The 24,517-nt window shown below is 42.2% G+C and overlaps 1 protein-coding gene across 1 annotated transcript in view; it reads right to left on the bottom strand.

Moving 5' to 3' along the window:
* Positions 1 to 24,517, bottom strand: part of DNAH11 (dynein axonemal heavy chain 11) — a 335,444-nt gene that overhangs the window by 159,333 nt on the left and 151,594 nt on the right. The window contains 8 exon segments of the mRNA XM_029929863.1: positions 1,051 to 1,182; positions 3,992 to 4,142; positions 12,945 to 13,093; positions 14,618 to 14,768; positions 16,975 to 17,111; positions 19,031 to 19,108; positions 20,175 to 20,369; positions 21,839 to 21,931. Of these exon segments, the coding sequence (XP_029785723.1) occupies positions 1,051 to 1,182; positions 3,992 to 4,142; positions 12,945 to 13,093; positions 14,618 to 14,768; positions 16,975 to 17,111; positions 19,031 to 19,108; positions 20,175 to 20,369; positions 21,839 to 21,931 (1,086 nt within the window).

Below are 24,517 nucleotides of genomic sequence, written 5' to 3'. Positions count from 1 at the left end.
GACCCTCGGAAAGCAACCGGCCTCAGGTACCTCTAGTTCAAGAATCACTACCCTGGGGATCATGTAAGAGACTAATTAAATGTAAGAGACCAGGGACAGGGAAACCAATTTCAAGATTAGGTGTTGTAGATTCAAATGTGGCCAGCCTGCCCACCTCAGATTCCTAGGTAGAAGCTCTAACCCCCAACATGCTGGCGTTTGGAGGCGGGGCCTCTGGGGGGTAATCAAGTTCAGATGAGGTCATGAGGGTGGGGTCTTCAGGATGGGATTAATTCCTTTACAAAAAAAAGACACCAGGAAGCTTTTTCTGGTTTTCTCTGCCAGGTGAGGACACAGCAAAAGAACACCTGCCTGCCAGCCAGAAAGAGGGTCTTTGGCAGAACTGGACCATGCTGGCACCCTGACCTCGGATTCTGAAACTGGATTTTCTATCGGTTAAGCCACACCATGCAAGCTATTTTGCGATGGCTGCCCCAGCTAAGACACTGTGACAGCCCAGGACAATCTAATGATGGTACATTCCTGAATTAAGGCTGTAGGGATGGGGGGTGTGGGTGGTGAGGACAGATGTGACAGCTGTTTTGTGACTGAAAGGATAACTATTGGATATCGGAACCAAGAAGAATGATGTCTCCCGTTTCTTTCACTAGAGCAACTAGAAGGAACAGGAGTGTCCTCAAGGATAAGAAAGGGTAAAGAGGAAGACAAACGTGGGGGTGGGGCAGAGGAAGAGCAGGGTTAGTGTGAGTGCTCCTGCAAGAGCACACTGCTGGCCCTGCTCCAGAGGCAGGTGGAAGCCTGGACCGTGAGCTCGAAAGAGAGATCCGGGGCAGGGCTAGGCGTGTGGCATCGTCAGCCATGGTTAGCGCTACCAGCCAGGATGAACGTGCCTGAACAACACGCAGGCTTAGGGGAGGTCAAGGCAAGTGGCAGAGATTTGTAATAATGTAATTAAAAAAAATAAAACACAGGAGTCACAAATTGCATTCGCCCACCCCCCAAGTAAAACTGGTTCCTTAAATTATTTCCGTAAACAATTGCTAAACATACCTGATCTTGCACCAGAGTGCCTCCGAACGCCCAGACACAAGCAAAGACAAAGAAGACTTCATAAACCTCTTTTGGGCTGTCAGAAGGTACGTTGTCAGGAGTCAACAAACATTCCAGCAGGATACAAATAGTCTAATGAACAAGAAGTAGCTATTCATTTAAGGCAACAAATCCTTAATAGCAAAGTAAGATCATAGGACCTATTAACAAATTCACTTGCTTCTTACAAGATTGTTTAATTGTCCCCAGTCTGTGATCTGCTACGTTGAGAGAAACAGAAATTACTGACTCAGATTTCTAAACCAATCATGGAAAACCTTGTTCACTTTTAACAAAACCGACCTTCTAAGTAATAAACTATTTTGAAAATGATGGTTTTATCCAATTCATCATCATTGTAATGAACACAAATACGTGTAAACAAAAAGAAAATACAATGGAGAATCTATCTAAGCTCTCTTTTTTTTTTTATAAACAAGAAGTCATAGTATACCTAGTATTCTATAGCTCTTTTCTCACCTAAAAATAAACTAAAGATATTTACCTTACCAATAAGAGATGGCCTACAGTATCAGAGGGAATGAGTGCCTACAATTCCACTTGATAAAAAGACATTTATTTATTCATTTCTCTCTTGGACATTTAGGTAACCCACTTTCCCTGAGTGCTGTGGTGGTGGGATTTTTCCACCTGTTAAATAAACTTAGAAAGTCAGACTGGCGGCCTTCAACTGTGACTTTTTTTTCTTTTGGACACCAGACTAAATTTAACCTTCGAAGAAATGCTACTCAGGAACTTGTGAGACAGCAGTGCGGTCCGTGTTCAGGACAATCGGGTCAGTAATGAGGGGAACTTGGCCGCTAGCAAAGGCCTTTCCCACATGTAGCAATCATTAGTAGTGAGCCTGTTTTTGAGCTAGTTCTCTGAAGCACAAAAACAGTTGCCACTCAGTGGCACGATCACAGACTCTCATACCTCATGGTCCCCTTCCCCCCCGTGTCGGAAGGCAGCAATAGATTCTATCACTATCATATAGACAGCAATGCAAGCTGTAACAGAACAAGTCAGGATTGTGTATGTGGCTTTCTTTCCCACCCATGAAAGCTGAGGATAATCAATGCTAATGGAAAAAAGATCCTAGAAAGAGTGTGGAAAGGTTTTTAATTTGAAAAGTTGAATACCTGTTATATTTTTCAGTCCACTCTCGATTTCTACTATGTTATATGGTTCCCTATTTTCCAATTTGAAACAATCTTCTATTAGAAATAAAAATTACCAGTTTGCTATGAAGAAAAAATAACATAAAACTGTGAGGTGTTGCTATTTCTGAGTAAAGCCACAATGGTTTAAGGAAGCGTTAAAATCGAAACAAAAAAAGACTAAGTGACTCCCCTATGATGTCATCCATTGATCTTAACATTCTAATAACTGACAACCTTCCTACTTTCTCCCAAATACAGTAACTGGAAAACACTTTGAGCTCAGTGTCAGGAATTAGCAAAATCGGACCTGAGTGCATCTTGTGAAAGAGCTAATATAACTAATCAGAATTAAAGCCAATACACTGGAAAACAAGCTATGTGAATTTCTTAAAGTAGTCATTTGAAGACATTCCCTTTGGTGCTCACTTCTGTCTCAAATTTCGTCCTTACAAGGAATCACAGAAAAGAGACCAGTGTGTAAAACAACAGCTGAGAAGGCGCTCAGGATATAAAGCCATTTTGGAGTAATACAAAAGGAGGAAGTGAGAAGTAAAGTCATGTTAATTCCTACTGACCCATTTACACACTACTCTTGAATGAAAAAATTCACATTAACAGAGAGTCACACAAATACATAAGTCAACTTGAGAAAGAACACAATCCTGCTCTTGCAAGCACGACACCGGAGGACGTCTAATTAGGCTAACCACATAATTAATTCATTATGAATAAATTCAGATCTGCTTTCAGAAATAAATTATACCTCAGATAATTACTGTTGAAGACTATCGTGTACTTAATTGGTGTGTGAATTATCCGAAAACCTGAACTTTCTCTTCTTATTACGCTTGTGACTATTTCTCATTTAGCTTCAAACAAATCTGGTAACGCAGGAACTTAATGGTAACAAAGTACTCTGAAAACCAATTTTGCTCCCAGCGGACAAAAAATAAAAGATTTCTAATTGTAAACCTTTTGTGAAGTTTTATACTTGTTAAGGCCGGGGACTGTTTTTCTTCCTGCTGAGATTAAGATCACAACCTTCATTTCTGTGTGCTGTGAATTATTTTCATTTGCTTCCATGACAACCTATCATATCCACCCTTCAGTCTCACCAGCTGTCTCAGAATCAGGATTAGAAACAGACCTGTTCCTGGAATATTATAAACTCTCCCTAGAGAGACTTTCTGAGTATGTGGGGGAGGGGGAGGGCGGCACGGGAGGGCTGTGGGTGGCTGAGCTCAGAAGCTTTCTCTTACTCACTGGCCAACATCGGGAGTGGCTGGATTTACTGTAGTCAACAAAATACTGAGCACCTTCTCTGGGCTAGTGACGTAGGAGACAAAAAAGAAATATGGCTGTTACCACTGTGTTCTTCTTTCCCTACTCCAATAATACTTGAAGGAACACAATGATTAAGTGAGTACACACTGGGCCCCTACTATGTGTGAGGAACTATGTCAATTTCTGGGGACACCCAAGGGGGCTCTGTCGTCTCGATGACAATCTCATAAAAAACAGTCTACAACCACGGGTGATAACGAAGTGGAACAGGCTTGTCACTAGACTTGTAAGAAGCACTCGGGAACGCGGACAGAGCAGGGGGAAGAGCGCCCCAACAACCTGACAATTCTAGGAATCTTTCCATCTTCTTTGTCAAGCAAAAGCGGCCACTGCCCGGATGGAGCCCCACTCCCGCATCGGCACTGGAACGTTAAACGGGGTAGCCAGAGTCGAACCTGCACCAGGCTGTTCTCGGGAACTGAAGTGATGGGTTTAAAGCTCGTTCGCAGCTTATCCAAGCATGCAGGGACGTACTTATCAAAAAGAATCGTTAAATTGGCCTTTTCTGATTGATGCCGCCTTCTGTCTATCCAACTGGCCACATACCTGAAAAAGAACACAGAAAAGCTTTTATTGAACACTAGGCTTGAAAAGCAGAATTTCACCAACTCAAAAGCCCCCCCCCAACTCAGCTTGGTGCCACACTTCAGGGACATGTTTAGTGAGTTCATTCGATTTCTCAAACTGCAAATATTTTTAAATGACCCCTTAAAAACTTGTTTTAATGGCCATTTTTACCTTAATGAAAAGAATGTAAAAGAAACTCCTAATAGCACTTAGAAGCCAAACATAATGGAGTCTAAGTAGGCCATTACTGAGCATTTATAAGGAGGGGCAGTGTGTCATTTCCTAAGGGACTGAAACTATTTCATAGGGTAGGCCTTATTTATGAAAACAGCTTGGGATTTTTCTTGATTAATCTTGGCATCAATTATTTAGTGATGACAAATCAGTTACAAATAACAAGGTGAAAATTCCATAGGGGCTATTTCAAAGTCTCTCCTTTCCCGCTGGACTGGGTGTTACGCTAACCCGATAAGCAGATAATGTGTTTCCAATAAGTGGCTCTGAAATGGCATCTCATGCTTGGGTACACGTGCATTAATCTGAAGCTTAGAGAATGTTATCAATTTTGATACATTAAAATCCCCAACAGATTCATAAAATCACACTCATCAATAAAATGAAGCACAGCCTTGTAGCCCCTACAGGAGTTTCTGGGGGGAAAGTGTGTGATGTCAAATGAGAAATAATTGCTGGAAAAGTTCCCATCTGATAGAAGGCAGGGATAATAAATATTTTTTGGCTGCCGGCAACTGCAGCTCCACCTTGCTATAAGCAAATCAGACTTCATGTTTTTAGTATCAGGAGCACTTAAGTCAGGGAGAGAAGGACAGATACGGTGTGTTTTCACTCATAAATGTAATAGGAGAAACTGAGCAGAGGACCGTGGGGGGAGGGGAATGGGGAAAATAGGTGGGGAGACGGAGGGGGCAAACCATGAGAGACTCTTGAATACAGAGAACAAGCTGAGGGCTGATGGGGGAGGGGGAAAGGGAAGGGGGCTGATGGGCATGGAGGAGGGCATTTGTGGGGGTGAGCACTGGGCATTATATGGAAACCTACTTGACAATAAACTATAAAAGAAAAAAAAGAAGAAATTAAGGTAAGCTAATTATCTTACAAAAGGCTCCCTTTGATTTTTACAAGGTGCCATGATAGGGTTCTGTGAACTAGTCAACCAAGACTTTTTCAGGTCTGAGAGAAATTGTTTTCAGCTCACGTCCAGCTGCATGACGGGAACTTGAGAGCGCATCGCTGGGTGGTGGAGACAGTGGGCACGAAGGAACAATGGAAAACAAGAGTTATTCCTGGAAGTGGAGGCCCGAAGCCTGCATCTACCTCTTAGCTACTTGTTTAACTGCAGAGGTTTCCAGAAACAGAACCTTAGTATCCAGATCTTACTGAGGCTGTGAGGGTGGCAAGACAGAGCTCTGAAGTCAGACTGCCTGGATCTGTATCCCAGCTCTGCCATTTGTCACCTGTTACCTGGGGTGACTTAACGTCTCTGTGCTTCAAGTTTCTCATTTAAACAGATGATACCACAGACTTCCTAGGATTGTTCCGAGATGAGAGGATTTCTCATGTATCAAGTATTTATTTGAGAGAGAATGAGCACATATGGGTGAGGGGCAGAGAGAGAGAATCCTATGCAGGCTCTGCACTGTCTGTGTGGAGCCTGATGCGGGGCTCAAACCCATGAACCATGAGATCATGACCTGAGCCCAAACCAAGAGTTTGATGCCCGACCGACTGAGCTACCCAGGCTCCCCTCTCATGGATAAAGTATTTAGATTACTATCTGACACAGAACAAATTCTCAAGAGATCTTATCCAGCACAGAGCTGCTCGGTTGAATTCAGAGAACTGTGTTCAGATGCTGGCTCAGTCTATCTGTACCCCTCCTAAAGGCAGTCCAGTACAACAGGGCACAAGGGTTGGCAGCCAGTGCTCTGACGGGCAAAAATATTTGACCTCTACCCCCCTGGGACTCTGGTCTCAGGGGAAGCAGAAGCCTCTGCAGGGGTAACAGGAGCTGAAGCCTCAAAGGAGCCAGAGAAGGGGGAAACGACTTTGCACTAGGGGGCAGGGAACAACCACTTCACGGACCCACACTGGCAGCGGCCGAAGTCTCAAAGGGAAAACCTACCAGGCCCATAAGCAAATGCTGCCCTTGTGCCAACTGCCTCCACAAAGAAGGACATGAGTTCAACCATGCTAGGAGACATGGTCAAAGCCGATCCTTCACACCCCATAAAAAGGGCCCAAACGACGGAGGGGTGCTAGGAGTCAGCCACCCCATAGCGCATAGGGAGTAAAAAATAGTCAATGTCAAATATGAGCAGTTTAAAATTTCATGTATAAATTATTGATGTATTTTCGTAGTTTGGAATAAAAATTGACACTGAGGGGCACCTGGGTGGTTCAGTTGGTTGCATGTCCATCTATTGATTTTGGCTCAGGTCATGATCTCACAGTTCAGGTGATTGAGCGTTGGGATCTGTGCTGTCAGCTTGAGATTCTCTCTTTCTCTCTGCCCCTGCCCTTCTCTCTCTCTCAAAATAAACAAACATTTAAACTAACAATCTGATACTTAGCTGTCTTTTTTTTAAATAAATAAAAACAAATAAATAAATAAAAATAAACATTAAAAGATAGTCAATTTAGAAGCAGACACTAGGGGCGCCTGGGTGGCTCTCTTGGTTAAGTGTCTGGCTTCAAATCAGGTCATGATCTCGTGGTTCGTGGTTTCAAGCCCCGCATCGGGCTCTGTGCTGACAGCTCAGAGCCTAAAGCCTGTTTTTGGATTCGGTGTCTCCCTCTCTCTCTGACCATCTCCTGCTCACGTGCTCTCTCTCTCTCTCTCTCTCTCTCAAAAATAAATAAAACATTAAAAAAAAATTTAGAAGCAGACACTATTACCTTCAGCAATTCTTTCCACCTTATTTCATAAAAAGTTCCTTATGGTTTTTAAAAGATGCTATGCATTTGAACATGACCCAATGACTTACTGCTATTATGTGACACACAATTGAAAATGACGTAGTAAAGTAACAGGATTATTTCTTTCTACCTAAGAGGTCACTGGTGCCCCTGCCTCTGAAAGAAGCCACACTGTGATGCCTTATTGCACCACATGCATGTCAACATCCAGGTCCGTAAGACGATCTTCAGGTCATGTGCATTTGCAAATGTGTCTCATAGAAACAACTGTGTTGCCCTTCCCTTCTCCCGAAGCGCCACTCATCTATCACATCAAGTCTAAATCCGTCTCATTTGGGAGGCACCTAGGTAACTGAAGTTTTCTGGCTTGTGAAAACTTTCTAATCTCTTACTCATCAGTCTGGGATCGAAATAGTGTCACATAGAAAGCTGGCAGTCCTAGGCGCTCTCTCTAGAACATGCCACCCGTCAGCAGGCTGCAGGTTGCTCTACCGTTCACCGTGGCCTGGAAACATGGCAGAAGTTAGGATGTGCTAACGGGCAGTGCCTGTCAGTGATCTCTGCACGGATGTGTTCACAAATGCGAAGACAGAGGATGGGATTTCAGGGGTGGAAGACCAGGAGCTCGGCCAATGCAGGGGAGAGGATGGAGACACAAAGGCAGAAGACCATTAGAAACTAAAGTCATAAAGGACCAAATGTGATCTAAAGACGTGGCTCCCAGAATTTACCTTCTCGTAATTATCTCTTGGAATCAGACTATATTCCAGAGAGAACCCCACCTTTTCCTATCATTATCTGTAATGTGAGTAATATGGAGTTTGGTAGGACTCATTTCCAATTATGTTTGCTTTAAATAATTTTAAGTTAAGCAACTTAAACAATTAGGAATGAATTTAAATAATTCATTGTTTGATTTTCCTTTTCTATGGATTTAATCCCTTTCTAAATGGAAAAAAAATCTTGCTGATCATTTTTAGAAATTTTCGTCCATTTCCTGTCCTATCTCCATTTCTCAAGATCTCAATAGGCATTTATCAACTGTCCAGTATTTGTCTAGTAGACTTAGGACTTGGAAGGAAAGGAAAATAGTATTTGATTTCTATAGCCAGTCACAGGCTAATACGATTTTAAGGACGTTCACTGTCTGACAGATGTTCCATGTCTGTTAAGTGTGGATATAAAATTAATTTTTAGAATGGTTCAGTGAATTTAAACAAAATATCTAAGGAGCCCACCTGATAACGGCACTGCCCTTAGTTCTTAAATGGAATCCGAGAAAGGTATTACAAACAAAACATTTATCATCTCTTTCATCCACAATAACTTAGCATTCCCCACAATAAGAATTCAAGAAATAGATTTCCTAATTCTGTTCACTGAAAAAGCCTAAGAGCGATGACCTAGCAGTGAGCACACCTAACAACCATATACTGGATTCTAAATACCATTCCTTATACAAAGAGTAGTTTCCTCTGGCTCCTTGGAGAAATGACTAAGTCCAGTGAGGGTAAAGGAAGGATGAAATGAGATGAAAGCATGTTGGTTAGCCAGAGAGCCAAGCACTCCAAGACTTCGAAGGACAGAAGAAAAAGAACAATGTAAGAGGCTGGCGGGAAGGGGTTCTTGTTGGGAAACTGGAGACAAAGAGCGCACCTAGCCAGGATGATGATGGTAATGAATTATTATAACCCACTGAACTAAAAGAAACCATGAATAGAAAATGATACCCATGAAGAAAGAAGGAAGGGGAGGGAGGGAGGGAGAGGGAAAAAAAAAAGGAAGGGAGAGAGAAATGGGAGGGAGGAATTTAGGAGGAAAGAAGAGAAGGAAATTTTTACAGGTAAAAGTCACTTCATGTATGTAAATAGAATGAATGAATTAGGAAGTCACCACTTTGCAACCACCAATGGGTCATTCTTCTAAGGTATCTGGCCTGTTTCCCTCAAAACTGTAAGTATCATGAAAGAAAAGGGGGGGTATGTTCTACATTAAAGGAGAAAATGCAGACAAGTAGGTGCAATGCATGATCCTTGTTTTGATTCTAGCTTAAAAAAAGTCTCTAGGAGAAATTTCTTGGTTCACTGAGAAAATGAAAAAAAATTTATCTTTATGGGGTCCCTGGGGGGCTTAGTCTGTTAACTGTCTGACTTCAGCTCAGGTCATTATCTTGTGGTTCGTGAGTTCGAGTTCCACATCAGGCTCTCTGCTGTCAGCACAGACCCTGCTTTAGATCTTCTATCTCCCTCCCTCTCTCTGCTCCTTCCCCACTCACGCTCTCTCTCAAACATTAAAAATAATTTTTTAAAAGTAAAATTACACTTTATTAGATAATACCACATCAAGGTTAAATCTCTTAGGTATGTTAATTGTACTGTGCTTATGTAGGAAAATACCTAGTTCTTAGGGGATAATCAAGTACTCAGTGGTGAAGGGGCTTCATGTCTCCAACTTACTTTCAGAAAATTTAGCAAAACTAAATCTAAGTAAAAAATATATGTGTCTCTATGCCTATGACAGAGAGTGGGTGTACACTCAGAGAGGAAGTAAATACAGTAAAACAGTAACAACCGATGACTGTGGGGAAAAAAGTGCACAGTGTACTACCACCATTTCCAATTTTCTATAGTTCTGAATGCGTTCAAATTAAAAGTTGGGGGGAAATGGAGACCTAAGATCTTGGTTCGGAAAATTGGGTTAATAATTCTATTTCAGAAGGCAATTAGGAATTAAATGAGTCAATACATGCAAAGCTGTTATATTATTAATATTATTACATTAAAGTAAAGAAGTAACGTATCCAATATGGTGTAAAAGTATATCCCCCAATCTGAAAAATCCATTTTTTGTAGTTAATTTAAAGTCTTTAGTGGTAGAAGATAAAAATGTAAAAATATCCTTTAGAGAAGATTCCCATCATTTTGGACAATGGCTCTGTGGTGACATACATGAAAATTAAAATTTGCCCACTGATTGTGATAAAACAAACAAACAAAAACCTCCAGAAAAATAAAATCTAATGGTGAAGACAGAGTTGTTTAACTTTCTTAGGATGTAAATTGGGTATCTTTTTTAATCAAGCAAGACTCACTGACTTACTAGATAAAAGTCTTTCTTGAAATAGAGCTTTAGACAGCTTTTATTAGCACAAATCTCTACGTAATGTTATTAAGTCAGAATTACGTAGACCTTTGGAATCGTGAGGTTCATGATTGATATCAGACCACATCCAGAGGGGTGAGGGGGTCCCCTGAAGGAAACGGGGTGTGAGGAATGCCTCTGCAATCTGTATGTGGGAGTCAAGGGCTAACAGAGATTCTCTGTGAGCCAGCCCCCAAAACCCACAAAAACATCCTAGGAGATAGTCTGAATCCTCCCCAGGGAAAGGACGCATCAGCTCAAGAAGAACTCTCCATTTCAGACTTTTAAAAGTCACTGCTTCCCCCAGACAAATCCAATAAAACACTGTTGGACCCAAAAGTTCTACTTTGCTGTGGAGCCAAGGGCAGAGACCTCCAGTGAACAAATCAGCACCCAGAAAAAGCAGCCTGGAGACCCGTGTCAGTCAAGCACATGGCTCGGAACAGACGTCGTCCTCACGTCAGGATAATAGGGCAGGAAGACCAGGAGGACCACTGACCAAGGTGCAGGCACGGAGCAGGGAAACTGGAGGGGAAAGTTTGGTGCCATGGGTAATGACCAAGGAGTGGTTAGTGCACCTGTGCCTGCAGGGACAAGGGCACGAAGGACTACCAGAAGGTGCAAGGGACAAATCCTAGAGAGAGATTTTAGAGGAGGTGTGGCCTGCACTTGAGGGACACAGTAATCATGATGTGACACTGCAGGGAAGAAGCCTAGGAAATAAACAGCCTGACCTCACTCTTCTCTCTCCCTCTCTCATTTCCTGCCGGCGCCTCTCATGGGCCAAACCAACCAGAGGGCAAGGAGCCCACTGAAGGGGCCCATACAGGACAGCCTCTGGGGGCCGTGGCGGGGGGAGGGGTGGACAGAAGATTCTGACAGCAGCAGCACAGCGGGCTCGAGCACCTGCTCATGTGCGGAGGCCAGACACAGTCTCCACACCTCCCGGCGGGAGTGCTTACGGGGTGAATTACCAAGTGTAGGCATTTGAAGGGTGGCAAGTGGGTGCAGTCCATCTGTTCTTTATCAAAGCATTACCGCTGCTCACGTAAGAATATGATATGTGTGAGTATGAACACACATATTTATGTAAATATTAACATATTTACATAAAAGGATATATTTGTATCTTAGTTCTCCATAAGAACTATTATTTATTACGTATTTACTTATTCAACAAATACTGTGTCCTTAGCAGGTATGAGGTGTCAGCAGCGTAATGTCCAACTAAAAATGACAAATCCATACAAGTGCTAATTTATTTTTATTTAAAACTTTTTTTTTTAATTTTTAATTTTTTTAAATGTTTATTTTTGAGAGAATGAGCAGGGGAGGGGCAGAGAGAGAACGGGCAAAAGACCCAAAGCAGGCTCCACACTGTCAGTACAGAGCCCGACACGGGGCTTAAACTGACCAGCAGTGAGGTCATGATCTAAGCCGAAGTCGGATGCTCAGCTGACTGAGCCACCCAGGCAGCCCTTTCAGTATCTTTAAATTAGCCTACTTGATTAGCTTTCAACTTATTTGCTAATACTTTCTTCAAATGATCAGACAAAATTTTAGTTTTTATAGCTAAGACTGAAAAAAGAAATACTAACAATAAAAACAAAAGCAAACTACATTTAAAAAATAGGCAAAAGACTAAAATAAGCATTTTCCAGAGAAAATATGCAAGTGGCCAAAAAGCACATGAAAAGATGCTCAAGATGACTAATCATTAGGGAAATGTAAATCAAAGCCAGAGTGACACACCACTTCACACCCATCAGGGTGGCTGTCATTAAAAAAGAGAGAAAATTACAAGTGCTGGTAAGAATGCACAGAAATTGGAGCCCGTGTGCACTGTTGGAGGGAATGTAAAATGGTCCAGCCACCATGGAAAACAGTGCAGTGGTTCCTCTAAAAATTAAAATAAGGGGCACCTGGGTGGCTCAGTCCGTTAAGTGTCTGACTCTTGGTTTCAGCTCAGGTCATGATCTTGCAGTTTGTAAGTTTGAGCACTGCATCTTGGTATTTCTCTCTCCCTCTCATTCTGTCCCTCCCTGGCTTGTTCTCTGTATCAAAAAATAAATAAATAACCATTAAAACTTTTTCAAAATTAAAATTAAAAGGAGAGTTACCATATGAACTGGAAATTCCACCTGTGGGAATATATCCAAAGCAACCGGCAGCGGGGGACTCAAAGGTCTATCCGTACACTCATGTTCACAAAAATTACGCTCAACAATCAAAGGGTAGAAGTAGCCCACGTATCTATCAACAGAAGGATGGAGAAGCAAAACGTGGGATCTACGCACAATGGAACATCATTCAGCCTTAAAAAGGAAGGAGATTCTGGAACGTGTGCTAACATGGATGAACCATGAAGGCATTATGCTAACTGAAATAAGCCCATCCCAAAAAGACAATTCCATTTTTTAAGAGGTGTCTAGCATATTCATTTTCAGAGAGATTGAAAGGAGAAAGGGACTGAGGGCAGGCCATGAAGGGGCGTTCCGGTGTAACGGGGCGCGGGGCTGCAGTTTGGGAAGAAGAGAAAAGTTTTGGGGGTAGATGGTGGTGATGGTTGCCCAAAAATATAAATGTATTTAATGCCACTACCCTGTGCACTTCAAAACGATTAAATTGGTAAATGTTCTGTTATGTGTATTTTAATACATACATATATATATATATATATATATATTAAAAAGCAGTACTCACGGATTCCAGCCCAAATCTTGTGGGTTCACATAGAGGATCCCAGCTCTGGAAACAGTAGCCGGCGTTGCTGTCCTTAAGTGATGAATCTCGAAGAGCAGCCTCATGGAGGGAGTAAGAGCTATGCGCTCATTGCTGGCCAGGGTCAGCACCTGGACAGAGCAGCGCAGCATAAAAGAGCCTTCAGTGGTTCGGGGCAAAGCTACGGTGCTCACTCACTGTTACACCACCAAGTACTCCCCCCCCCACACCCCCATTCCCAGTAGAAGTGCCAAAAGCAGTGAGCTCACTCTTCCAAGTTAGAAATACAGTCTGAATAAAGATCTCACTTTCTCCTGGAGGAGAGCTCACTGACCTTTGAGGAACCAACTCACCAACCTGGACCCATTTGGGTCAACCTTTATTTTATTAAAAAAATTTTTTTTAACATTTATTTATTTTTGAGAGACAGAGACAGTGTGATCAGGGGAGGGGCAGAGAGAGAGGGGGAGACACAGAATCCGAAGCAGGCTCCAGGCTCTGAGCTAGATGTCAGCACAGAGCCCAACGCTGGGCTCGAACCCACGAACTGTGAGATCATGACGTGACCGAAGTTGGACGCTTAACCGACTGAGCCACCCAGGCACCCCTCAGGTCAACCTTGGTAATTACTACTGAAAAGAAGACATTTGTTCTAACAGTTGATTTACATGAAAAGGCCTGGACCCTGCAAAAAATAAACTTTCTTTAGAATCTGTAATTCCACAATTATCAAATGCCCTACAGAAACTCATGCAAGTGTCAAGATCTCAAGACCTACATTTTATGATGAACAATGTCTTAAGGCAGAAAACAGTAATTACTGCTAATTTAAGGAGAGGAGTAATTCTGCTCTGTAGCAACGTTGGATGATTACCTATTTCTTTCTCCTGATCCTAACCGAAGACCCTGTGCTACTTTAAGTGGTGTCTCAGGGACCCGGACCATCACTGTTTGTTTGTGCTGGGAATACTGGATTAGCCAGGGCAAAATGCTTAGAAACCCATTTATATGCATTCCGCAGCCATAGGAACTACTTAATTTCAATAGCCACATTTCATCAATTCACATAGGGCACAAACTCATCCTTTTATTATCCAGGTATTCCATGCTTAATCAAAGATAAGATGTAATAATTTATGCCTGGCTCTTAGAAAATGGCAAGGTATGTATGAACTAAGTTCTTAGATAAATATCCAACTCTCTTTAAAGGTGGTTAAATTTGGGATGCGTGGGTGGCTCAGTCAGGTCAACATCTGACTTCGGCTCAAGGCAGGATCTCCCGGTTTGTTAGTTCGAGCCCCACACCCGACTGTATGTGTTAGCTTAGAGCTCGCTTCAGATCCTTGGTTCCCCCTCTCTCTACCACTCTGCTGCTTGCACTCTCTCAAAAAGAAGTAAACATTTTTTTAAATTAAAAAAAGATAAAAGTGCTTAAATTTATGCAGCATGAAAAACTGCATTCCCTTCAATTCTCTAACAGTGAAATTAAGAGAATTATCAGGAAAGTACCACATATCAAAATAGTAAAGAACAATTTATTCATAAAGAATATCAGGCTTAATGATTAAAAACTAGTATTTAAATCAACAAGTGAACAGAAATCTTACTACACTCCAGATGTGATGTGCAAGGTTTATCACGGACATATTACTCACTTTGTTATCATCCATGACAGTGTTTAGTGACTCAATCCACATGGGATCAATATCTCCGTCCAGGACTATCCATTTTGGTCCATCATGCTTAAGATTCGCTTGTTCTCGCAGAATGGATGAGAAGAGACCTATAAATTAAGGGTAAATGATCCTAATACATAATGGAATTGAGTGTTATCTATGTCTAAACTAAAATGCTTTTATTTCTACAGGAAATTCTTTTAATAAGCAAATAAATTTGCTGCCTCTGATATGTGTAAAACGTTTTCAGCTCCACCCAGAAGGCACCCCGATGGGCAAGTTTCACTTCCATGAGGATGCACCTTAACTTCTCGGAGCTTCTCCATATGTCAAATACAGGGGAAGGAGCTTCCCTGAACAACAGTTGTGAGAGTTTATAGAGAGTAACAGACATGCAACTTAAAACTTACACCAAAGGAAGCCGTTATCCTTTTCCGTGTGTATATGTTCAGTATCTATTATAGGCCAAACACTAGTCTATTTCACCTTTCTCCATTTTTCTAGAACACTATTCCCAGGATAGAATTTTGAAACTAATTCAAAGGCGCTATACATTCTTTGAGAAATTGGGTCGTTGGCATTGTACTTCACAAGATGAGAAGATAAAAACATCTTAAATCCATAGTCCTTTTTGCTGTCACTACTTATGTAAGTATTGTATGTTACATGATATATTTAATACTCAATAAAAGTTACTTTTTTAAAGCTCAAGTATTTAGTATTATGATGATAAAACTGTATTGATGCATGTACGTGGATGGATTTTTTTTCCTCTGTGAAATATTTTGTGAAAAAGTAAATGACAGTATGTAGAACTCTCACCACGACTCATTTAAAAAAAAAAAAAGAAAAAGAAAATGAGAAGCCAGCAACCTTTTCTAATGATTACTGATTTGAAGGCCTTCTACAGGTTTTCAGCATAAACTAGTATTATTCCTCCTGCCACAGTCCTTGGGGAAAAAAAAAAAAAGAAAGGCTAAGAGTAAAATTTGTCCTACAAATTTAGGAAACAGTGTATACACAGTAAGAAAGTGAAGAATGATGAGGTGTGCTTCTATAGAAAGGATACTCAGCAAATTTTAATTTTTTAAATTTTTTAAGTTTACTTATTTTTGAGAGAGAGAGAGACAGAGTGTGAGTGGAGGAGGGGCAGAGAGAGAGGGAGACACAGAATCTGAAGCAGGCTCCAGGCTCCGAGCTGTCAGCACAGAGCCTGACATGGTGCTTGAACCCACAAGCTGTGAGATCATGACCTGAACTGAAGTCAGACGCTTAACCAACTAAGCCATCCAGGTGTCCCCCAGCAAAGTCTTTGCTGATGTGACATTTGACCAGATACTTCAACAACTTAACACATATAAATTACCCATAGTGTTGCAAATGTTGGGAACATCAAAATTAGAGGCCCCGCGATGGAAAGACGCATGGCGTGTTCAAGGAAGAGCAAGGAGACCAGAGTGTACGGATCATAACAGAGCACAGAGCAGGAAATGAACTCAGAGATGGGGAAGGGGTATCTAATCACAGAGGACCTTGTAAACCTTGGATAAGGGTTGGATTCTAAGGGAGATGGAACCCATTGGAAATCACAAGCAGAAAACTAGTATTTTCAGGAGCGCCCTCTGTCTGCGGGATAGAAAATGAACTGCAGGGAGAGGAGAGTGGGCGACTCTGGCACCAACACAGGCAAGAGGTGACAGGACAGGCTAATGACAGCGGCAGAGAAGGTGAGGAGCCCTGGAATACAATATATGTTTGAAAGTTAAAGCCTATAGGATTTATTGTGAGATTGAATATAGGTATGAAAGGGAGAAAGGACTCAAAGTATCCGTTATGAATGCCAAGATTGGTGCATTCACACTGAGATGGGAAGGAAAAACCAATTTTAACAAAAGAATCTGCTTGTCTGAAACGCTTTCAGGACAGCAAACGTGTCCCATTAATTTTTGTCCCTGGAGCCTAAAAGAGTGCCTGCCTGAAACTCAGGTTCTTGTATCAGATCCTTTATAAAGTCTCCCAAAGCATTCATGACGACTTCTTCCCTGGTTTATAGGGAGCCCTGACATAATTGATATGGGATGAAATACTCAGTTCTGCATGCAAACTCACTGAATGCAAATTGACCACTTATTCAAATCTAGTTTTAATCTACTGGTTATAAATGCTCTTATGAGCTGCTATATTTCCAATAATGCCAACACACACACAATAAATCTACAACTGTGACTGAAATTGGCCAGAGCTGAGAAATGGAAGGAAGGAAGGAAGGAAGGGAGGAGGGAGGGAGGGAGGAAGGAAGGAAGGAATTTTTAGCACTTGTAAAGTCGAAATACTACTTGCCATCTTTCCATTCTCGAGTAGCGTGATGTATGAAACCAAAGAGTTCATCTGTTGTCACCGCTTTGGGGTTTAAGTCACTCCAAGTAGGTTTTTGTTTCATGTTAACATATGTTCGGTTCAGTGTTCTCAAAATCTGAAGGGAAGAAGGAGGGGGGAAGCTCAGAATATTAATACTCCTATAAGGCAAATGGGAAGCAAACTGTTTCTAAAGGATTTTCCTTATTCATTTTATGTTCCTACATATTCTGCATGTATTAAGGATGGGGAAAAAATTTCTATGTGCACATTTTCCTTCCCATCTTGAAAAATTTAATCCTACAATCTCTTAGGACCTCTTCACCTGATCCTTTGAACCGTGTGGTCTAGAGGAAGTCACTCTTTCATTTGAGATTTTTTAACCATGTGTGCAAGTGTTCCAGTTCACGTTATTAAAATCCACTCTGCGTCTATGTAGGAAGCGTCAGAATCGCTGAGAGGATGTTAAGACACAGATGGGTGGGCCCAATCCAGAGCTTCTAACATTCAGGAGGGTGAGGACGGCACTGAGAATTTGCATTTCTAGTAAGGTCCCAGGTGGGGCCTGTGACGCTCGTCTGGACGTGCCTGGACACCCAGGGACCCAGAGCAACAGTGCTCAGCAGGAGATGCCCCAGACCTGGCAAAGAGGGCATGTTATACAACAGAAGCCACGGACGCTGCTCAGTGTCCTATAAGGAACACCAAGGACAGCTTCTGTGACAGAGAGTTACCTGACCCAAAGCGTCCACAGTGAATGAAGCCAAGAAGCGCTGATCTAGATACAGGAGAACAAGAAGCTTTGAGGCTAAGAATTCACGGGATCGATGCTTTCTCTATGTCGGTTTCATTAACTGCCATGTTCACCTAAATATAGGCCCTGATAACGCTTTGTGCTTTCTCTGAGAAGCTGTAGCTTTTATTTTAGATAGTTCTCATCCTGAGCTCCTCACAGGGGTTTGAAGGACTAATAAACAATGACCAAACATTGCGGAAGACTAAGAGTTGCTAAGTAACGTGGCCTGAGCTGTGTGGGTCCTATCAGCTCAAGTGAAGGTTGGCTAGAACACAATCAGTGAAGAGGAGATGAAAGAAATTGAATGCCTTAGGAATACTAAGCTTATATTTTTAGAAACCATTAATCTACTGGAAATTATAGAATTTAATTTTATCCTTCTCTGAACCATGGCCCACATCTGAAACTTACTCTAACACAATAATTACAGGTCTATCACTTATCTACTTTAATATCTCAATTATTACATTTTTCACTAGAAAATCCCTATACTGGGCCGCCCTTTCCCATAGTTCCCGTTTGCGTTCCGATCTACACACTGGCAAGTTCTATACACACCCATGCTCTAAAACCTCATGTGCCCGCTTGGATTCTTTTTAGTCTTTGGTTACTAAATATGTTTATATTATACTCAAGCACCCTGAAGTAAAATGCATGCAATTCTGCATACAGCGTCTGCCAACCAAGAAAATAAGTATGTTGCCAGGAACGTCAGGGGAACCAAACAAAATCAAGCGATGAAGTAAAAATGACGATAACAACACTCAGAGTGTATCATCACCGTGCCCAGTAAATCACATATAATACACCAAGTGTAACACAGAATAGGGACCCCCACAGTGTGGGTTTGGCTGTCTTTTTGTTTTCTTTTGCCCCTATCGAGGGCTCTATTTCTGAGCAAGTATCAGAGGAAAAAATTTGGGTTATTCTTAGTGATATGGGAAGGAGAATCTAAAGTAACTTGGGAGAGAGGAAAAAGAAAAGTAGATTTCATAAATATGGAAAGCCCCATATTCTCACAGCTTTTCCCATTTGAACAGAAGATTCTATTTGTTACCTTCTCCCTGCCCCAATACGGGGGAAAAAAAAAGTGACAATTGATCAAAAGGCAGTATTAGAGTCTCACATTCTAGCTCAAAATTATGGGGCACTTCAATGAAGGGGAACTCTCAGAATTGAAAATACATCCGGCCAAAATTCGTTCCTTGTCTGGCTGAAAAGTAGCAGGCAATTTACCATACCTCACTCTTTCCTGTGCCCGCATTTCCAACCACAAACACCGAGTGCCGCACGGCCAACAGTTCCTCGAGCTGGACCACCTGCAGACCAAACAGTCAGTCAACGGTTCCTGTCATGAGTCGGGGATTGGAAAACAAAACAAGAAACAAACAAAGAAGCCCTGCCCATTTTTGTTTCATTCTTTCCTTACAACTCAAGCCAGCTCCCGCTTACAAAATTATGTCCCAGGAAAGTTAAAATAGATGACAACTACAGCTCCTCCTGGATCTCCCCAAGTACGACGTGGGAGTGAGAGTGAGGAAACACCAGGACTCGGTGAGGCACCGACACGGGCAGGAGCGAAGTACAGATCAGCACTCGGTATGTGGTAGGAATTCCTCACAAGATCAGGGAGTCTTCATGACGTGTGGGGCAAACACCATACAGGGCTAATCACTGACAAGTGAGTAATGGCTTATTTCCTTTAAAATATGTGTATTTTAATGTCCAGATATTTACTAAACCCAAAGTGAACGTGCACAACCAGATGTCACACACATAGACACTTCTTTCCCCATTAAAAGCATGTGCTCTTGATTTGCTTCCCATGTTCTCAAAGATGGAGAGAAAAGAGAGCAACATTAATTTTTGATGCACGTCACCAAGAGCAACCAAGAAATTTTATCAACTAATGAGAAGTAGGCTTACATTGAAAACCATGACTTAATCAAGGGTGCCTGGATGGCCCAGGAGATCAGGCATCTAACTCTGGTTTTGGCTCAGGTCATGATCTCATGCTTCGTGAGTTCAAGCCCTGCATCAGGTTCTGTGCTGCCAGCGCAGAGCCTGTTTGGGATTCTCTCTTTCTTCCTCTCTGTCCTCCCCTCCCCAACTGATGTTCTCTTCTCTCAAAATAAATAAATTTTAAAAATAAATAAATAAAACAAAGAATAAAACAAGACTCAATCCTCTGCTCCTTCTCACAGAATGGAACTCCACAATAATTATTTAGTAAAGCATGTTAGATTGGAATGCTTTAAAGAATATATTAAGATTATAGGGGTCAGTGTAGTAAGTGAGTTGATGTTTTGGGTAACGATCACTTAAATACAGTAATTCTCGCTGAAAATCTCAAGAGCTGCAGGGAAAAGCACAGGCGCCATTTACTTTAAGGATGAAGCTCTCCTCGGGCTGCAGGTGGCGCTGCACGGCCGACTGCCGGATGGTCTGCTCCAAGTGCGGCGCTCCCCTCCGGGGAATGTCCAGAGCTGGAAACAGGTCACCAACCAGGCCCAAAAACACGGGGATGTCGTCTGTCACTATTTTAGGCATATTGAAGTCCCTTAATGCTCTCATGAGCACCTGGGAAGAAAACACTGTACTTAAACAGCCAATACAAGGTGCAGCAAACATCTTCAGAACTAAAGGTGGTATTTTTAAGCCTTACATCTAAAGCATGGGCTATTGATACTGGTCTCTGTTCGGATGGCATTCTATCTGTGGGCAGGCTAAAAGCCTGGAAGTGCTTATATCAGCGCACGAGAAGGCTCTGCTGACATCACAGACCAACCTCAGACTCAGGTCGGCCAGGAAGCCCTATTCCTGCAACAATCTGCTTTGACCTTGACAAAGCATCTGAGGCCCTTCTCTCCTTAATCCTCAAGCTCCAGGATATAAATTAACCAGGCCCATCAGATCATTTTGTTGAAAGAGAGTCTCTAAGAACCTCCAAATAATAAACTAAACCATTTTTCATTTGGGTATTTGCTCTGCATTGGCTGAAAACGGACGTGGGCTTCCAATTTTAAAAGGAGTAACTTAAACATCAGGAAGAGGTAAGCGATCTGACAACAACAATAACAGAAAAAAAATGCAAGAAAATCCTGAGCTAATCGTGAATTATGACTGAGGGGAAAAAAAAGTATTCCAGAAGTAGAAAATCATCTAAGTATCCTTTCTCATGAAAAGAAATTCATAGATTTTCTTCTTCAACTTCTCAAGTCATACGGGAAATACACATAGTGCTGTATATCCACTGTTCTCACTATTCAGTAAAGAAAAAACGCTTTAAAAATTTTAGAGGAAAAGGCTGTTACTGTTTCTCCCCGGCAGGGCTAGAACACTCGCCCAGCAGCTGTGAATAAGCACCTGCGCGTCTCCCTGGCGTCAGGCGATCGTTCTTCCCGTTCCGTTCTCCATGCTCATCTCACATCCCATGAAGTGAGCATACTACGTGCCATTAGGTTATGTTTGCACTGACGCTTCAGGATTATTATCCCAACTCAATCAGATTTTCTAAATGTCCCTCAGAGGAAATCAACCAGTGACTACCGATTTGATTATGACTGCCAAAATATTTTTTGTAGCTGATATTTCAAAAGCACTTATAAAGTCACATTTTTCTCTCCTGTATTCATAGCCTTATACTCAAGGATACTTTTTCTTCATAATGTAAGAAATGCCAGTCCTCAAAATATTCTACATGGAAACGAGAGATTATATTTCTTAAAAGTTGCTCCATGCTGAGGCGCCTGGGGTGGCTCAGTTGGCTAACCATCTGACTCTTGGCTTCGGCTCAGGGCATGATCTCATGGTTTCAGGAGTTTGAGCCCCAGGTTGGGCCTGGTTGGGATATTCTCTCCTCTCTCCCTGTCTCTCCCCAATTCATGCTGCCTCTGTCTCTCTCAAAATAAATAAGTGTAAAAATTAATTAAAAAAATAAAAACACATAAAAGTTGCCCTAGGCATGGCCCACCATCCAGGTATGTACTTCCATCTCTGTGAAGCTGTTAGCCACCCCACTCCACAAAACCACGTTCGCACTGCGGTACCTGATCTTCGGGTCTATTTTTATCTCCTCGCTTCAGGGAGCCGGCTACAACCAAGACAGATTTAATAGCACGAAGTCCCCAATCATAATGATCCTAAAAATCAAAACATAGGTTACATTTTTCTCAAAAATTTTTATAAGAGAATAAGCTTCTCATTCCAGAGGTAAAGCCAAAAGCTGTAAGAAAAGAGTTCCGATAAATCCATGCTTTAATGATGTAAAGTATCCTTTTCCTCTTCTCTTCCAATCTGTAAAACCATGTCCCTTCAGCATCCTCCCCCTCTTTGTCCTGATTCTCTGCCTCCGTCAGCAGACCTCTTCCTCCCACAGCATGGAGATGCAGCGAGCCCAAGGCGCCATCCTTCCTCCCTGCTCTCCTCCCGGTAACCTGCTAACTCAGGAGCTAACTACTTGCACATTTTCACTCCTAAACATGGCATATTTCTCCAGTTCTACTTCAACAGATAACCCTGTGAGTCCACCCTCCCCGGCCCAGATCTCTACTTGCCCTAATTACTCTGCCTCTTAATTGCTCAAACGCTCCAGCCCCAACGCTGGCATTTAATACAGTCCAAACCGTATTATTAACATTCAGGGATATAACAGTACTTCTGCTTTCAGAGTTTCACATAAACCCAACAGCAGATTCCTTTCACAGGCTCTGGGCTCCTGGAGAACACAGGACAGATCTACCTCCTTTTGGCTTGTGGGCCCCAACACGGCACACCGCACAGGACAGGTGCTCAGTAAAGGGACCCTGAATTAACAGATTGCCCCCTTTTGCCTTTCATCTACCACCCACAGAGTGACGACCTTCTCTCGAATCTCTCTCAACAGTGCCTGTGGGAAAACCATCACCCTCTCCAAGTAGCAACATCTATAAAAATGCACATAAAAGGATCTAACCACTTTACAAGGCTGTTGGAAGAATAAAATGCTTTGTGAGCAGTGAAACAATATATCCCCGGATAAATATGTCCTTCAATCCATTAGTGAATAGTAAAACCAATTTAGTAGGTCTTGCCCATCACTTCTGCTGGTAAGAGAACAGAAGAGACTGGGGTGAAAAATACCATAATAAGTTGCAAATAAGAAGGGCAAGACGTGTTAGGTGAAAACTGTTGTTTCAGCAGTGCATACGACACACAGGGTGGGTCCTGAGTCTCAACAGAAGGAGTATTTTTTGCTGTGGGTCCTGGTAAAAACTCATTTGAGAGCCATGAACAGAAAAGGACGAGTGCTTGAGGAGAGAAGAAAAGGGGGAGCACTGGAGTGTGGAAGTCAGAGAGACTGGGGAGGGGCTCTGCCCGTGCAGTACGAACATGACAGGACGGGGGTGGGCAGAAGGAACTCTGGAAACAGCTGAAGACGAGTTGGTGACCCATCTCAACACGTAAATCCAAATACTACTGTAACAGTCCTCACTGTTTTCATTCTGCCAGTTCATCCATGCAAACCATCCACAGGTTCTTCTCAAATCTCTACAGTGAAAAGTGTCAGCATCTGTACTTATAACTGGGCGCTCTCTCGTGGCCTCGTTGCCTTTCCTCATCCCCCAGTGACGTCCTCGAGTTGGAGAATGCTCTCCTCGCCTATTCTACCTTTACTCCCAGGGCCTCCCTCTTAGACCTAATCTTCCTTGAAACTATCATCATCTCCTCCTGCATGTTCTTCTGATTTTTATCTCATGGAAACTCAATCTCGGAAGTTCTCTGAACTCGGAAACCTGAGTGTGCTGGCTTCATTTGTTCACGTTTACCCTCCTCATCAACAAACATGTGACTTGGACACAGTCAGTGCTCACTCAGTGTCTAAATATTACTACTGGGGATGGAAGCGATTGCAACTCTATTACCCGGGTTCAGCGACATTGTTTTCTTTGGACTTCTGCCCATAACAAAATGAACTCCTTGAAAAAATAAAAAGGGTACTACAAACAAGGAGGAAAATTAGAAACACTCACAGTATTATTACCCAGAGTCAAAAATTAAAAATCACCATGTCTTTCCCATTTTATACAACATACACAGTCTAAAGTGTAAAACAAATCCAAGTTGTAGATCATATCTAGCTTGGTATGCCATTTCTGCATGTAACACTGCCATCAACATTTTTCCTGTTATTAAATTTGCTATGATTTGCCCCTCCCCAAGAAGGCCAATTTACAGTCATTAAAAGGACAACATGAATTTCTCTCTCAGATTCCAAATCCCACCTCCACAACAGGCAATTCAAAATGAGTCCTTCTGTGAGTACAGGTAACTATGTGATTCTAACGGTGGCATTTTAATACTTTCATGCCGGGAAAGCTGCAAAATAATGTCACCAGGAATTAACAAAAGGTCATCGAAAGACTGAAGTCAAAGGTGACCACAAACCTGAATTTAAAAATAATGAGGCTGATACGTATGTAATTTTTGTAGCTCGGCAGCAACCACAGTGAAATAACAAGAAGCTCGTGACGGGACAGGAATAAAAGGCACAGCACAGGAAATACAGTCAATGGTACTGGAACAGTTTTGTGCGGTGACAGACGTGAGCCACGCTCATGGAAAGCACCACATGACATGCAGGCATGTCCCACCGGAGTGCTGTACACACTAACATCACTGAGCGCCGGCTATACTCAAACCAAAAACCAAAACAAAAACAAACACCAAAAGGCTAGTGAAGAGAGTAG

Source organism: Suricata suricatta, chromosome 2 (genome assembly GCF_006229205.1).
Source record: "Suricata suricatta isolate VVHF042 chromosome 2, meerkat_22Aug2017_6uvM2_HiC, whole genome shotgun sequence".
Taxonomy (NCBI): Eukaryota; Metazoa; Chordata; class Mammalia; order Carnivora; family Herpestidae; genus Suricata; species Suricata suricatta.
The sequence above is the reverse complement of the archived record's forward strand: the minus strand, read 5'-3'. Positions and strand labels throughout refer to the sequence as shown.